The 17592-nt window shown below is 37.3% G+C and overlaps 1 protein-coding gene and 1 long non-coding RNA gene across 2 annotated transcripts in view; one reads left to right on the top strand and one right to left on the bottom strand.

The window, feature by feature from the left end:
• The window catches only part of MCHR2 (melanin concentrating hormone receptor 2), a 67138-nt gene that overhangs the window by 29950 nt on the left and 19596 nt on the right, over positions 1 to 17592 (top strand). Inside the window, exons 2-3 of the mRNA XM_017889815.1 lie at positions 5244 to 5451; positions 13585 to 13794. Coding sequence (XP_017745304.1) covers positions 5270 to 5451; positions 13585 to 13794 — 392 coding nt within the window. The 5' untranslated portion in view covers positions 5244 to 5269. The remainder of the gene's footprint in view (positions 1 to 5243; positions 5452 to 13584; positions 13795 to 17592) is intronic.
• LOC108540676 (uncharacterized) overlaps positions 12867 to 17592 on the bottom strand; it is a 27247-nt gene continuing 22521 nt past the window's right edge. The window contains exon 2 of the long non-coding RNA XR_001888732.1: positions 12867 to 13154. This is a non-coding gene — a long non-coding RNA (uncharacterized LOC108540676). The remainder of the gene's footprint in view (positions 13155 to 17592) is intronic.

Below are 17592 nucleotides of genomic sequence, written 5' to 3'. Positions count from 1 at the left end.
TTCCAAGTCTTTGCTATTGTGAATAGTGCTGCAGTAAACATACGTGTGCATGTGTCTTTATAATAGAATGATTTATAATCCTTTAGGTGTATACCCAGTAATGGGATCGCTGGGTCAAATGATATTTCTAGTTCTAGATCCTTGAAGAATCACCACACTGTCTTCCACAATGGTTGAACTAATTTACATTCTCACAAAGAGTGTAAGAGCATTCCTAAAACACTTTTTTGGAAAAAAAAGCAGTCCCAAAACACTTTTTTTTCTTCTTTTGAGAAGTGTATGTTCATATCCTTTGCCCACTTTTTGATGGAGTTGTTTGTTTTTTCTTGTAAAATTGTTTAAGTTCTTTGTAGATTCTATATATTAGCCCTTTGTCAGATGGGTAGATTGCAAAAATTTTCTCCTATTCTGTAGGTTGCCTGTTCACTCTGATGATAGTTTCTTTTGCTGTGTAGAAGCTCCTTAGTTTAATTAGATCCTATTTGTCAATTTTGGCTTTTGTTGCCATTGCTTTTGGTGTTTTAGTCTTGGAGTTTTTGCCCATGTCTATGTCCTGAATGATATCGCCTAGGTTTTCTTCCAGGGTTTCTATGGTTTTAAGTCTTATGTTTAAGTCTTTAATCCATCTTGAGTTAATTTTTGTATAAGGTGTAAGGAAGGGGTCCAGTTTCAGTTTTCTGCATATGGCCAGTTTTCCCAACACCATTTATTAAATAGAGAATCCTTTCCCCATTGCTTGTTTTTGTCGGGTTTGTCATAGATCAGATGGTTGTAGATGTGTGGCATTATTTCTGAGGCCTCTGTTCTGTTCCATTGGTCTATATATCCGTTTTGGTACCAGTACCATGTTTTGGTTACTGTAGCCTTGTAGTATAATTTGAAGTCAGGTAGCATGATGCCTCCAGCTTTGTTCTTTTTGCTTAGAATTCTCTTGGCAATGTGGGCTCTTTTTTGGTTCCATATGACCTCTAAAGTAGTTTTTTCCAATTCTGTGAAGGTAGTCATTGGTAGCTTGATGGGGATGGCATTGAATCTGTAAATTACCTTGGGCAGTGTGGCCATTTTCACGATATTGATTCTTCCTATCTCTGAGCATGGAATGTTCTTCCATTTGTTTGTGCCCTCTTTTATTTTGTTGAGCAGTGGTTTGTAGTTCTCCTTGAAGAGCTTTTGTTTTCTGAGAAAGTCTTTATCTCTCTTTAATTTTCAAAGAATATTTTTGCTGGACGTAGTAGTCTTGGTTGCCAGTTTTTTCTTTTGGCACTTTGACTATATCATCCCACTCTCTCCTGGCTTTCGAGGTTTCTGCTGAGAAATCCACTAACAGATGTATTGAAAGTCTCTTGTACACAGTGAATCATTTTTCTCTTGCTGCTTTTGAAATTTTCTCTTGCCTTTGTGGACTCCTTTGGATGTAGACTGGTCTTCTTGAATCTGGGTGTTCATTTCCCTTCCCAGATTTAGGAAAATTTCAACCATTATTTCTTTAAATAAGCTTTCTGTGTCTTTCTTTCTCTTCTTTTTCTGAGATTTCCATAACATGTATATGGATCCTTTCAATGGCGTCCGGTAACCTTTTAGGCCATTTTTACCCTTCATTATTATTATTATTGTGTCTTTTTGCTCCTCTGCCTAGTTTATTTCAAATGACTTGTCTTCAAATTTTCTGATTCTCTCTCTTGCTTGATCAAATCTGCTGTTGAAACTTTATAGTGAATTTCTTATTTCAATTGTTGAATTTCTCAGCTCTAAAATCTGTTTGGTTCTTTTTTATATTTTCTATCCCTTTGCTGAAATTCTCATTTTGTTCCTGTATTGTTTTGATGAGTTTATCAATCACCTTTATGGTGGTTATTTTGAACTATTTGTCAGGTAATTAGTATCTAACTGTTTCTTTAGTATCAATTTCTGAAAATTTGCTTGGCTCATTTGATTGGGCCAATTTTCTCTGCTTCTTTGTGTTCCTTGTAATTCTGCATTAGTATCTATACATTTTAACAATATAGCTACCTCTCCCAGTCTTCGTAGACTGGCTCCAGACAGGGAAACATCTTCACCAAGCAGCATAGCTACAGATTCAGGGGACATCGCAAACATTTTCTGTGGACGTGTCTCCTCTGGATGTCTGTGTCTAGGTTCCTAATTAGAGAGATTTACCAATTTCTTTTTTCCTGGAACTCATAATTTCTTTCTCCATTGGTATCTATCTTTTGTACCACAGGTTCTCCAAAATAGCAGCATGCCACTTGACTCTTTTTGTGTTCCCAGTGTCCTTCCAGGCGTCCAGAGTACATGAGGTCTCATCAGTGCCCCAATTTGGACTACATAGAAACCAGTACCTCTGGAAACCCCCCAAAAGCCAGAACACTGCATATATGCTCCACTCTTCTCTCCTTGAAGGAAGAGACTGCCAAGCAGCATTGACCTCTGTCAGCTATACCACAGGTCCTCTGGAGCAGCAGCACACGGCCCAGCTCTTTTTTTCTGAGGAGCCCCCAGCTATCCAGAATATGCCATTTCCTGCCAATACACTGAGATAGATGAGACAAAAGCCTGTCCCCAAAGAAGCCCCTTGAAAGTCAGAAAAATGGACATATGCTCCAGTTTCCTCTCTCTCCCCAGGGAGAAGCCAGGAGCTGGAAGTTTCCCCGCGATCACATGGCACTGTGCCAGAGAGAGATACTATGGCAAGAGGGTGCCACAGGTTCTTCGATTGGCTTTGATGTAGCTGGCTTCCCCTTTGCCTAGGATGCAAAAGTTTCTTAACTGGTTTCTGGGTTTCTCACAAAAGGAATTGTTCCATGTATGGCTGTTGAATCAGTGTTGCCATGGGAGAAAGAGGGTGTGAGATTTCCTATTTTACTGTCCTAATGGTGTCTTTTAATGAACAGATTTTTTTTCATTGTAATCAAATTTTTCAGGTTTTTATTAAACATCTGTGTTTTCTGTGTCTTGTTTATGAAATTTTTTACTCCAAGGACATAAAGATATTCTATATTCACTTCTAAAAGCCTTTTACATTTGTTTTAATCCACATGGAGTTTATTTTTATGTATGTATAGATTTTAAATCAATGCGCATATAAGTGTAAGTAAGCATATATGAATTCATGTATATGTGTGTATAATATATATTTATATAGGTGAGATTGGTTTTTTTTCTATTTAGATAAGCAGTTGTCCCAGCACCATTTATGAAAGAGTCCATTCTTTCCTCACTTCTCTAAAGTGACATCTTTTCATATATCAAGTGTAATGTATATGTGTGGGGGCTTTCTTTAATGTTCTCTTTAATGTTCCCTTGATCTATTTGTCTATCCCTATTCAAATATCACACTATGTAGATTACTGTATCTTTATAATTTGTCTTAGTATCAAATAAATTAAGTCCTTCTATCTGGTTCTCTTTTTTCAAGAGTTTACTATTCTTAGTCTTTTATGTCAGAAGTAGTATGTTATCATCTTTCACAGACAATAAAACTTGGAATTTTATTGGAATTGCATTGAATCTATAAGTCAATCTGGGGGAAATTGACATCTATAGAATAATGAGTCTTCAAACTCATTAACTTGGTATTTTTCTCCATTTACAAATGTTCTTTAACATCAGTTAAATGTTATAACTTTTACAGTAGAGTTCTTACATATTTTTGCTGGGTTTAGCATTAGGTATATATATATTTTTAACAGTTAAATGTTAACTCTTTTAAACCTTTTTCTAATGGTTTGTAGAAAATATATGGAAATGCAATTTTTTGGCTTGTTTTCATATCCAGCAAACTTACTAAATTCTCTTATAGCTGCACAATAATAACACTGAGACTTTCTTACTCTCCAAGTCTCATACATCCTATTTTTTTCTTCCCCCATTGTGCTAGAGAAGTCCAATATTGAAGACAAGTGATGATAGTGGACATTTTTTCATGTTTTGAAAGGGAAATGTTCAGCATTTCATGATTAAAGTTTTCTTCAGGGGAGATTCAATTAACAAAGTAACATGACAGACATGAAAAAGAACCAAATGAAAATGAAGATCATTTTTTAAAAATCACATCACTCTCTCAATTGATGGAAAAACCATCTTTAATATTAAACTAATAATCTACTGATGAACTGGGAATAGAAGGGAACTTTTTTTATCTGACTAAATATAATACACTTAATCATGAAGCCCCTGAGGCTCCAGCTCAGAGAAGGGTATATCCTGTAAGATTCCCCAGCCTTAGTAGGCCCTGGACCCTAATTTTTCTCTGGACTTCTTGCAGACATGGAACCAGACTTCAAATGCTATGTCATCCCTAAATGTCTTCTAAATCAAGATAGCATTGATGCTTCAGTATTCCACTTACCTTTCAAGATCTCATTCAAAACCCAGCCAGGGAAGGCCATCTGATTTTTCAGACCTTGAATATTTTTAAGTTGCTGTATACACACACACAGACACACATAAATATAAATACACACACACACATTTTGTCCAGCATATTTTATTTTCAGTGGGAAGATTAATCTGAGTAATCCAATTTATCATTACCAAACACCAGACTTAGATGGCATTTTTAAAATGTCTTTTATCAAAACAGATGATCAAACAAATAATTTTCTAGTCCTATTTGGCTTTATTTACTTGTTTATTTTTTGGCAGTGAGCATTTCTCCTTGAATACTTCTTTGCACATGGTGCCTCCGCTGGCTACAACACTTTTCCCTTCCCACAACTCTACTTTGCTCAGCTAACTCTTCCTCATGCTTCAGGATAGTCCAATAATCACATCAGGAAGTCTTATCCATTCCATTCCTAAACAATCTGAGTTCAGTAGACCCCACGCATTTTATAGCAGACAGAGAGGATATGTTTAACAACAAAAGTGTTACAAGAATACTAGCCAATATGAACAGACCTACAGGCCAATAAGAATACCAGCGATCTGTAAACAACCAGGACCAGTATATACTAGGTAAATATCACCTATGCTCAAAGCATATAGTACAGTAAGATGTGGTAAGATACAAATATTTTCATGGTGCTTCTCATGTTGTTCTATAGCTTGCTGTTTACCTATCTCTTACGGTAATCTGTGAGATTACTATGAACAGGGACAAATCATACTCAACCTGGAATCCTGTGTTCCATGGAATCTTAGTTTAAAAAAAAATAGGTTCCAAAAAATATTATTTGAATTAGGTAAAGGAAGTTATATTGAGAGAATGTTCACTAAATAAATCACTTCCTATTACTTCACAGCTTTAATCCCTGGAAGTCCATGAACAATGAATCCATTTCACTCATCTTGTTGGAACACCTCTGCCGAACTTTCAAACAAATCCTGGAATAAAGAGTTTGCTTATCAAACTGCCAGTGTTGTAGATACAGTCATCCTCCCTTCCATGATTGGGATTATCTGTTCAACAGGGCTGGTTGGCAACATCCTCATTGTATTCACTATAATAAGGTAAGGGCTCCTTTTTTTTCCTTCCGTACTTTAGGAAACTACAGTCAAAGGTCCCTAAATGAATCCTTTCCCCTGTAGCATTTTGCTTAATGAAATGCAATTTCTTAAATATTTGCTTAAGATAATTAAGATAATTGATGAAGATTCTACAGATAATTTCATCATGCATTAGGTAACATCTCAGTTGCAAATCTCAGCATGCTAAGACCTAGGCCAATGCTTACTGCTGGGTCAGTGAGTTTTTAGGGCAATGACTCTCAGTCTTAGCTGCATATTAGAATCACCTGGGGAGCTTTAAAAACTCCTGATACGCAGTTTCACCCCAGACCCACTAACTCACAATCTCTAAGGGTAGGGTCCAGGTAAGATTTGAAACTGCAATGCAACATTTTATTTTCCAGCAATAAGAATTATCCTAAAAAGCTGACCTGTTTAGGCAGGTGAAAGAGATTCTTTTACTCACTTGGGCAAAAGAGAAACTTTATCTGATCACCAGAAGATGCAGGGAGTCATAGGTAGTGGGCTGTTCCCTTTTGTGTAGACCAGCCTATATAGACCAAACTGAGAGATATCTGCCCCCCAGTACCTCTTGCCTGGGCACCACGTATCTCACCTAATTCAGGTAATTCCCTCCTCTCAAGTAGAGACTAAAGTTTTACCTGGAGAATAAGAACTGATTATTTGTTTTCTAGGGACTTGACAAAATGGATTCAGAATTAGTGCACACAAGCCCTATAACTACTTGGTATATTTGCTATCTTGATTTTCACATGTAAGTTTTGCTAGTTTTAATAACTATAGGATGTTAACTTTTTTTTCTTAGTTTCTGATTATACTTAAAATTGCCATTTTAAAAATGTTTGTGCATATTCATATGTTATAAAAGATATTCTAGACTGTAGGTTTAGTATCCCTTATCCAAAATGCTTGGGACCAGAAGTGGTTCAGATTTCAGATTTTTCTGGATTTTGCACTGTTTGTATATGCATAATGAGATATCCTGGAGAAGGGACCAAGTCTAAACACAAAATTCATTATGTCTCATTTACACCTTATACACAAAGCCTGAAAGTAACTTTATGTAATAATTTAAATAATTTTATGCATGAGACAAATTTTTGTAAACCAAACCACCAGATAGTAAAGTCATCACTCTCTCAGCCACCCATGTGGACATCTGTGGTTGTCTGGCATCACCATCATTCCTGACTCGAGATTTACATCCAACCAATAAACAATCACTTTCTTAAACTTATTCACACAACAGTACTTAGCAGTAAAAAATATGACCATTAATACCACTAATACAGTGAAAAATAATGTGTTCAGGGCAACTAAGCAGCCCAGTAATATCACCAGAACACCTGCACCAGCTGCGAAACAACAGCAGCTGAAGGGGGCTGGGAGGGTCATTTTTCCCTTGGAAATGCTGTGTGTTGTGCAGCAGCATTTTGACTGCAATCCATCACATGAGGTCAGGTGTGGAATGTTCCACTTGTAGGGCCATGTTATTCCTCAAAACTTTCAGATTTTAGAGCATTTCAGATTTTGGATTTCCAAGTTAAGAATGCCCAACCTGTACTACCTAATAGTTGTTTTCAGCATCATATTAACACATAACCACAAAAAACTTTTGTGGAACATACTACACTAAAAAGCACAGCAGTACTATTATTATACCAGTACTATATAGCATTATATAGTACATATATATAGTATATATATACACTATATATAGTACATTATATATAGTACATTATATAGTACTATATATATAGCAGTACTATCATATATACAGTACTATATATTTAAGAAAAGAGGCTCAGATGAGTAAATAACTGGTCCAGCATGACAGAGCTAGTAAGTAGCAATCCTGGCAATTGAACTCAGATCTTATTACAAATTCTAGGCTATTTCCTCCACAGCTAGTGAAACCAAAGAGGTCATCAAAATTATAGAGACAGCCATAAAGATAAAAGAATCCTCACAGGCTTAATTGAGAGCAAGAGGAGCCCTCAGGATGGTCATGCAGATGGTGCTCATCACCCCTGAGAAGACTCATAACTTGTCACTTCCCCGGGTGGCGTCTCATCAGCCAGCCCTCTCTCAAACTTTCATTTTCGCTATCTCTGCAGTTAGAAGTAGAGGATCAATGGTATTTTTTATACCAGTCACAGCTGAAGATTTATTTAGTACATAGGGATTCTACTCTTAATAAATTCAGGCATTCCTTATTGTGTCCTGTAAAGCCATTTGTGAATATCAAGCATTTTAAACTTTTCTTTAAGTACTAGAAGAATGTCAATTCAATATATGTTAGTAAATACCTATTGCATGCCCTGCATTGCCCTAGGGTTTATGAAAATACCAAAAAAAAAAAAAAAAAAAAAAAAAAAAAGCAGCGTCTGTTTAAAAGTTCATATTCTAGTGGAGAAGATGAGATTTAAACTCATGGAATAATTTGAAAATAATACAAGAAAGACAATAAAACAATCAACTGCGGGAAAAAAGATGGCTCAGATGAGTTCCAGGAAAGAAAATGGAAGTAATCAAATATTCTTAGGGAGCCTCAAAGAGGCAGTAGTGCTGAGTAGAGAGTTAATAGCTCTCTACTTAAGAATATTTCTAGCTCCCCCGTTTGCCTGTTGGACCTGCCCAGTCCTCCTTCCATCTCTCCCTCATGGCCTCCAGTATTTCTGCCCTGCTCTTCTACAGATACATATAGTGTGTCCTACACCAAAAAGCCTTGGTACCACCATTGAAAAACCAAGTTCTTATTAGGTCTTAGCCCTTCTGAAATGTTTGCATTTTCACAGGTGGCTTTTACATGCAAAACCTTTGCAGTGTGGGATTCCAGGCCTTGTGACAAGCTGTTGAAGAGATGTTTGTAACCAGAGAAATTTCTTGGACCCCTCAATTTACACCAATAGATAACAGCTTAATCCCATCTACTTATGCAGAGACAAAGTTGAAAAAAAAGGAAACATGTAATGTGAACTCTTCTAAAAGTAAATTCTGAGCTATGATTTATGGAAACAGATTTTCAACATAAAGTCAACCGTCATTTAACCAGGGAAAAAAACACTTGAGCCATTATATGGACCAATTTGTTTGCATTATTGTGAAAAATCTATCATTTCTTCATATTATCATTTTATGCATAAAGTGAGAATATACATTAGATAAAGAAATGCTAATGGAACTTTTAAAATAAATACTTTAATCTTTCAAAAAGTATCAGGAACAACTTTTAATTAAAACAACAGTTTTAATTTTTTTGCTAAGATTTTAACACTTTTCCTTGCAATTGCTCACCAAAATTTATTAATCTTTCAAAAGTCATTTGAAAGCAACTTACATTTATTTAGTTAGTTAGTTAGTTAGTTGGCTAGGAATGTATCAACTTTTTGCAAATTGCTCTCTAAATATTTTAAGGCAATTTGTATTAATGTTTTCATCCTGCTTTGCCATGATCTTTTGTTACTTTCTGAACAGACAGGTGAATTAAATAAAATATTAAGACTACAGTAACAATAAGGAGAAATAAATAACATTTAAACAAGATTTAATGACTTTTCCTTTTATGGTAGTAATTGTATCAAAACCAGTGTTCATCAATAGAACTAAGAGTCATAAGCAAGCAATGAACCAATTTCTGACTTTGCCAAATGAAGACTAGAAACATATATAAAATAAATATGTTTAAGGAAGATGGAGCTTCAAGAATAAGATGTTCTATGTGCCTTTTTTTAAAACAAGAAGCAACTTGTGTATTAGGAGGGTGACTTTAAAATAATGAGACCAGATCATCACTAATCTGTTGTACATTAAATTTGTAGCAGGTCAAAAGAAGCCTGAAAAGGTAGGCAGAAAATTGAGCCAATTATAATATTTTCCTCTTGCATTCCCAGGAGACCAATTAATGAACTCAACCCCATTACTCAACTATTCTCCACAGGCACAGCAGGCCCTGGGAATCACCTGTACTTCAATAAAGGGACTGACTTTTTTTTTAATCAGACCCCCACATCCACCTTCTGAACACATCTTCCTTCTGTTTACCGATAGATTCCCTTCAAGTGGGCAGAGTCTCTATAAAAGGTGCCCTATCCTCTAAAAATAAAGAGTTCCCATTTTGTCGCTTCCTGCCTTCATCTCCCTGTCAGGTCAACTAATTAATACTAAGTCATGAAATCATGAAACAGAGGTTACAAGATGGACAATGTATTAACCTAGAGGAATACTGTCTAATGGCAGAATTCCAGTTGCTGGCAGGGATGGGAAACGTTTTAGAACACAGGTCTCTTTTTTCCCAACCCAGATTAAATAATAACTAACAGCTCCCTCTGACCCAGCCCTCTACCATTCCAAGTGTCAGCCATACACAGACTTTTGTTGGAATTGACCCATACCCTTGGCTGCACAGATATGTTTTAGATGCCAGAGTACCATGCAACCACATTTGTTCAGATCTGTGGTCTAGTTGGCCAATATGCTAAGCCGGCTTGGGAATCTAAAGAAGTTGAGTGGCTTGCCTAATGGCACAATGAGTGAGGGCATAGAAATGAAAATAAAATTCCCAATTAGGTTATCTTTCCACTATATCACTCTATCTATCTAGGGAAGGGTTGGCAAATATGTGACTCTACTGTAAACTCTCTCACCCTTAGCAGTCATCTCTAATCACACAGGTCTGTCCTGTGTAGCATCTGTCTTGTATAGATCTGTCCTGTGTGAGGACTCAGAATTCTTCTCAGCAAAGTGCTTCAGGAAATGACTACTAATCCATTGGCATTGGCTCATGATAGCAATTTAATTCAACTAGAGTTAAATGCCAGACAGGATGGTGAGGCAACCCAGAGATTAACAAGAGCAGGAAGCCAGTTCTACACCCTACCCCATCCCTCACCCCAACACCACCTTCCTCTCCCTGCCCCAAGCTGGAGGGAGAAAGGGAGAAAGAGGTTTTACAGCCCTCCACAGTCTGGGCTGCCTGGTGGGAGCTGGAGCCCCACTGGTATCTTGGATCATGGAGTGAGGGCTACATTCTGGCTTCTCCTCTCCTCCTTACTCTCCAGTTCCCACCAGTGCTTCCGATTGGCCAAACCTAATCAGAAGCCAGTTGGCAAAGGGGCCTGAGGACAGGCTAGCAAATGACAAGCACAGCAGCCTACATGTGTAGTGTTGTGTTTTGTTAGTTTTACTGAATCCATATCATGTGTTGTTATTTCTGATTGCAAAAGGTAAGCATGGTTTTAATAGAAATTTTGAAAAATTGTCAGAAAATGCAAACAGTAAAGTAAAAAAATCAGTCATACTACTACCAAATAGATGATCACTATGATTACTTGACATATTGTTCCTGCAAATTTTTTAACAAATGTTTAAATAAATCTAGAGTCATGCTATACACGAGTATTCTTTCTTTTTTTCCAATCTGATTAAATATTCTTTCAAACTATGACTTATAACAGCCATATCCTACTGAGTGTGGTAGTGTAGAATACCATAATTTATTTTGTCATTCCTCAAATTAATAAGCATTAAATATGACCACTTTAACCATATGGAACACATGTTAGCCAAAATTATCACAAGTCTTTGTATTTTATTTTAAATGTTTACATCGTAAGAAACATAAATCTCATGAAGTCTGACATCAGGAAATCTGAAGATAAATTAGACCTAAAATGGGATATAATTTATATAGTTAGAAATTTTACAATTTCTATTTGTTTTTAATTTTGATGCTGTTGCTTTCAGTAAAGAAGACAATAATAAATATAATGTGTTATTTATAATGCCCTAGTAACTTATGTCCAGATAAATTTATCAATTTATGAATTGATAAATTTATCAATTCAGAATTCTCTTTGTACTATATAGAATATCATCGAGACACACTTTTATTTAATTCTTTTTAATTGCCAGTTAATGGCCTGCACTGTCCCCACAATATAATTACCATAATTCATTATCAGTAAATGATGGGTATCCCTCTAGAGAAAAACAAGGGCCATGGATCTAATTGCTGCAATTGAGACCTAAGCAACTGCTTATGGTTTATATCCCAATTCACATGCAAATAACATCTATTTATAGACTAAGATTTATGATTTTTTTTGTCTTTTTTTTTTTTTAGTTTGGAGCTCTTTCTATCTGACTGCTAATATCTGTCCCTCTTCCCTGTCCCTTCTCCATTTCCCACTCTAATGGCCTAGAGAGGACAGGGGATGAGAGACCAAGGACAGTCAGCTGGCTGGTCTTTTGTTTGACATGATCTTTTCTTCATGTCTCCTCTCCCTCTTGGTCATTCTGGTGTGAGGCACTAAGTTCCTGAGGGCAAGGAACCAACCTGTTTTTTTAGTGGCAGCAACAATGCATACAGTATGGTTGCTGAATGAGGACTTCATGGCAGTAACTGCCCCACATAGTGGGTGCTGCCAAGGCCTGGAGAAGAGACGGCCTCACCCAATCTGATGTTTCACATGAGAATCTGACAGCTGAGAAATGAAGTTCACAGGCTATAGAAGTTGTAGCCAGTGAATAATAAAGACACACATGAGCTTCCAAACAGCAGAGCACTAGCCCTGAAATAGTAGAAAACTAGCAATTGTGGCATAATCTTAGGACTGGTTCTTATATGCTCTTTAAATTCTTACTTGTCCACATCTGCCAAGAAACTTGTCTTGACTGTGCCCAAGAAAAAGGAGAGGGCCCCTTCTTTGTGCTTCTTGTCCTTGTACTTGTCTCTAGTTTTCTCTCATCAAATTGTAATGTGATCATTTATGCATGTCTAGACTATAAGCTCCTTGATGACAGGGTTTATACATGATTTAGCTTTACAGCCTTAGAGCACAATACTTTGCCTGCCATGTAATTGGTGCTCAACAAAATGTTTGTTGAATTAATGAACAGCATCTCCCAGATAAAGATGATACCTGTTTATTATTGAATGTGCCAGCTCCTTGAAATAGGAACCAATTGAATTTTAAATTTCTGCTTTCAGAAATGTATTTCACCTGCTGATGAGAAGGCCACTTCTAGATAGCATTGAATTCACTTCTCCCAACCCCAGCTCCCCACAGGAGACATGACATCATTCTCAGTGCCATCTACCAGCTCCCTCTTTTCAAATGACTCTCTCTGCCTGGATCTCAGGTCTTTATTAACAGTCTTGGCTATTTGTTAGATTTTACTGGAATATTTCTAAGTCATTGTTGAAATCTTAACAATGGCCTAAGCTGCAACAGGAAAAAAAAAAAAAAAAAAGCATTAGACAACAGAAATCATTTATTTTCAGTCCTCAGCTGTTTTAAATACTAGGAATGAGTAAAGACTAAATCTTTTGTCTGAGTGTATTTAAAGTTGGTATAACTTGTTGCTGCATAAAAAATTACCCCAAACATACCGGATTGAAACAATAAACGTTTACTGTCTCATGTGCGTCCAGTGGTCATGGATTCAGGAGCAGCTTAGCTGGTTGGTTATGGCTCATGATCTGTCATAAAGTTGCCATCAAGCTGTCTTCCAGGGTTACAGTCATCTGAAGGCTTGGCTGCAGCTGGAGGATCTACTTCCAAGGTAGCTCATTCCCATACCTGGAAAGCTGGTGCTGACTGGTTGTTGACTGGAGCTTCAGCTCCTCTCCACATGGACCTCTCCATAGTGTTGCTTGAGTATCCTCACAAGATGGCAGCAGGCTTCCACCAGGGAGAGCAATCCAATAGAGAGCAAAGAGAAAAGTCTACAATAGCTTTGTGACCCAATTTCAAAGTCACACACTGTGACTTCTGCCATATTCTCATTGTTAGAAGCAAGTTAATAAGGTCAACACTCAAAGAGAGGGAATTTAAAAAAAAAAAAAAGAGAGAGAGGGAATTAGGCTACACCTATTGAAAGGAATATCAAAGACTTTGTGGACATATTTTTAAACCACCACAGTAAGTTATCAAATAAATAGTTCAAAATGCTTAAATATACACAAGACTAGGCATTTCCTCTATGCGTTTGTGTAGGTTTTCCTTTAACATTTAAAATGCATTATGGCAATTAAAAATTTGTATCAGGTAGCATTATTGAATAGTCTGTATACATTCAATGTCAATCCTCAGTTTCCTCTATCTCTTTCAGGTCCAGGAAAAAAACAGTCCCTGACATCTATATCTGCAACCTGGCTGTGGCTGATTTGGTCCACATCGTTGGAATGCCTTTTCTTATTCACCAGTGGGCCCGAGGGGGAGAGTGGGTGTTTGGGGGGCCTCTCTGCACCATCATCACATCCCTGGATACTTGTAACCAATTTGCCTGTAGTGCCATCATGACTGTAATGAGTGTGGACAGGTAAGTGAAGGACTTTGAAATATCTTAATATAATTCAGAGGTGCCTGTGCTTCCCCAAGCTCATTCCAATTCCAACATCAGTTTTGGTTTATAACAGCAAAGCTTTTCTTTCTTTGCTTGTTTCATTGTAGGATTGATTACTTTAGAATATTTTGTTCAACTTTCAAGGAGGTCTATTTTTAATGGAAAACATAAAACACAAAAATCTCCTTTTTTCTAATCATTCTTTTCAACTCAGTTTTATTTGCAATTCACTGCCTGAAAAAAAAAATCACAAAACCATGAAATATTAGAAACCAGAATGAATTCCCCCCATCAATTTCACAGTAAGGAAGCTGAGGCCCAAAGAGGTGAGGAGATCTACTAGAAGCACATAAAGAATTAGCAGCAGAGCCAAGAATTAAAGTAGGTTTCCTTAGTCTCTGTCCAAGGCTATTTCTGATATGTCCACTGTCTCATGCACTTGCTATTGCCTCATAGCTCTAAGGAATCAGTGGAGTAAATAGAGGTTCTTATATGACCATGAAGCAATTTCCCAGTGCCAAGAAGATCATCTTTCACAAACATTATTGTGATTGGTTAATACAAATGCTGTCATTTTATATTATTAGAAATGTATTCCACTATGTCCTGGAATGTGCCATAGCCCCTTTCACCCATCCATGTAAGCTAATGTTATTTGAGGAGACAATGGTGATAGTGAGTACTTATTGAGCCAATAAGTGGCAGAATCCAGTTCAGACCCAAATCATCTGACTCTAGAGATGGCAGGTAGTTGTAACTGCTTCAATCTCTGGCCTGTCTAGGAAGCATGCAAGCTAGGATGTGCCCTGCATTATCCAGATGCCAGAATGTCCACACTAGGTCCTAACAGTTCACCTCAAACAGAAACAGGGCCTAAAGACAACCATAGTACTTCCAACAGTGATACTCTGTCTTTCAGAACAACCCACTTAAAATCTCCATCTGCCTTCTTCCCAACCCAACCCCAGCCCAACACATTTAATCCTCCTTTCTCTGATCTACTGTCTTTTTCCTTTGATTCAAATATATTTCATAAATCACGTGTGTGTGTGTGTGTGTGTGTGTGTGTGTGTGTGTGAGAGAGATTTATTGTCTAGTTCCCTTGCACCTCAAATGTAAATTCCCCAAAGGCAAGGTCTTTGTCCATCAATATATCATAAATGTGTGTGTAACACTGCCTGGCACTCAGGTGCTAAAAAAATATTGATGAATGAATGAATGAATGTCTTGAAGGGTATGTTAAATTTCCCTGGGTCCATCCAGAAATCTTCCTGAACCCTGCCTCTTTCACCCTTCCAAATGGGACTCTTGGGTGGGGAAGTGATGAGCCATTCTTTAAATGAACAAAAAAAGAATGACAAGGTTCATAGAAATCATTCACTCTGACAAAAATGAATAATAATGATAAAATTTTAAATATACTTTTATTTTTTTGCAAGAGAATTTTCAAAATATAAAGTTTCCTTTTCAACTTATAATTCACACATTTTTAAATCAATATACTGCATAGGTCTAGTTAGCTCAGCTGATGCCAGCCACTGTGACTGTGTCATGAGAAAAGCCCCATAAACATGTCAGGGTTCCAATACCAGGAAGAGGGCCTTGAACAGGCCAGGCTCACTCTGGAAAAGCAACCTAAAGTATAGACCATACCAATAGTAATCCCATTCTTGGGGATAATACGAGCTTCTTTATACACTGTGGCTTGGATGCAGGAGAATATTGCCTTTTTTTTGGAAAAAAAAAAAAAAAAAAAAAGAGGGGTATATTCCCGTAAATCTTTTACTGTAAATGAAGTGAATGGGCATTTTCTGCCTTGGAACAGACAAACTGTGTATGTTTTTTAATATTGACAGATTTTTCTCTGTATGTATATGTGTACACACATGCATGCGTGTGTATCTTACTCGTAGTCTTTTGTTTTGTTTTAATCTAATGGACATAGTATGCTAAAATTTCATTTCACATTTAAGACATTCTGCCCTTTCCTTTCCCTCGCTCTGGAAAATCAGGTGGTAAGAAACAAATGAAGAGGCTATAAAACCGAACCATTACCTTCCTCACATTTCTTGTAATTCTAACTCTACTAAATTCATAAAAGTGTAACAAAATCTGCAATTTTGTAAAAGAGAAATGATGCTTGCTTTGTAAGATCATAACTAAATGTCAGTGCCATCAGTATGCCTTAGCGTTTACATATTTAAATCATTTTAATTGCCAATTTAATGGATCATACATTTCAAGTGTTTCCAATAACTCATTTTGCTTTCCCTAATTAGTGATAACTGCAAGTGTGTAGAATATCTAGTAGTTGGCTCCTACCTCCATAGCCATACAAAAACAATATATAAACATCCAAAATGTTAAAAATGTTTGCTTTCAAATGAAAGCTACCTACACTTTCATTAGTGGCTACTTTTATAAATAAATTCTCTAAAACATCAGGAGTCAGTAAGTAGGAGCCAAAATTTGCAATTTATTCATTCATTTATTCAAAAAGTATTTATTGAGCATGAACCATATGCCAGAGATTGTTGGACACAGGGGATACAGTGCCCTTAAACTAATAGTCAAGGCTCCTGCCCTCATGGGGCTTTCATTCTAGTGGCATAGACAGACATTAAGTGAAGAGTCCCACAAGTAAATGTGTATTTCCACATAGTGATAACACACTAGGAGGGAAAAATAGAGTCTCCCTATAATCTTCTTTTACAGTCATGGTCCCTTGTATAGAATGGGTGGTCAAACAAGTCTTCCCTAAGAGGGAGACAATTAAATAGGGTCTTGAAGGAAGGCAGGAAGAATCAGAAGCAGATCCTGCCAGGCAGGTAGCACAGCATATGCCTGACCTTGAAAGAGGAAGAGCTTGAGGAAGTCAAGGGAGAGACTGGCACAGGCTCCAGCTTGAGCAGCAGGCAGAACCAGGTGGGAAAAAAGACCTGTGGAACATGGGAGGAATTCTGAAAATTTATAGAAAACCATTGAAAGGTTTTCAGCTGGGGAGAGATGCTATCAGAGAAGATTCCTTAATTGCTTGATCCCATGACTTCATCATCCTATAATTCCAGTAAAAATGATGGCTGGGCTGCTATGCAGTCACTATGGCATCCACTTCCCCAGCAGGGAGAAAAGAGGCCCTTCTCTCCTTAGCCACAGGGAATGCATGTGCAGCGTGCAGAGGATGGGTAGCTGAGGAGCCCTGGCCAGAAACCACTCTCTGCAACCAAAGGCCCCTTAACTGAATACAAATGTCCTACTTCTGGTGCAAAATTGAAAGGGCAAGAGAACAGGAAATTTTTTATTTTTGTGAGTCTTCATTAAGTAGCTTTACAAAAATTTAGAGAAATTTAAGTGACCATAAAACCATTTTACATTTGTTTAATTTCTGCTGATACTATCCTCCACCACCGCCCAGCCCCAGCAAAGCCGTGCTTTTCAAATAGGCCTTCCTTCTGAATCTGAGCTCTTGTTTTTCATGCTTCAGCTTTCATTTTGCTCTGAAAAATTCTTGGATTTGCTGGAGGACTAAATATATTAGATATGTCAGAATTTCAACTTTGATTAATGATTACCCCCTTTTTTCCTGGCTGTAAAATGAAAAGGAAAAAAATAAAGAAAAATGCTGGCCGGGCACGGTGGCTCAAGCCTGTAATCCCAGCACTTTGGGAGGCCGAGACGGGCGGATCACGAGGTCAGGAGATCGAGACCATCCTGGCTAACACGGTGAAACCCCGTCTCTACTAAAAAAATACAAAAAGCTAGCTGGGCGAGGTG

This window comes from Rhinopithecus bieti, unplaced genomic scaffold, assembly GCF_001698545.2.
Source record: "Rhinopithecus bieti isolate Rb0 unplaced genomic scaffold, ASM169854v2 scaffold_18624, whole genome shotgun sequence".
Classification (NCBI taxonomy): domain Eukaryota; kingdom Metazoa; phylum Chordata; class Mammalia; order Primates; family Cercopithecidae; genus Rhinopithecus; species Rhinopithecus bieti.
Note: the sequence above shows the minus strand (reverse complement) of the source record. Positions and strands in the feature narration are given on the sequence as shown.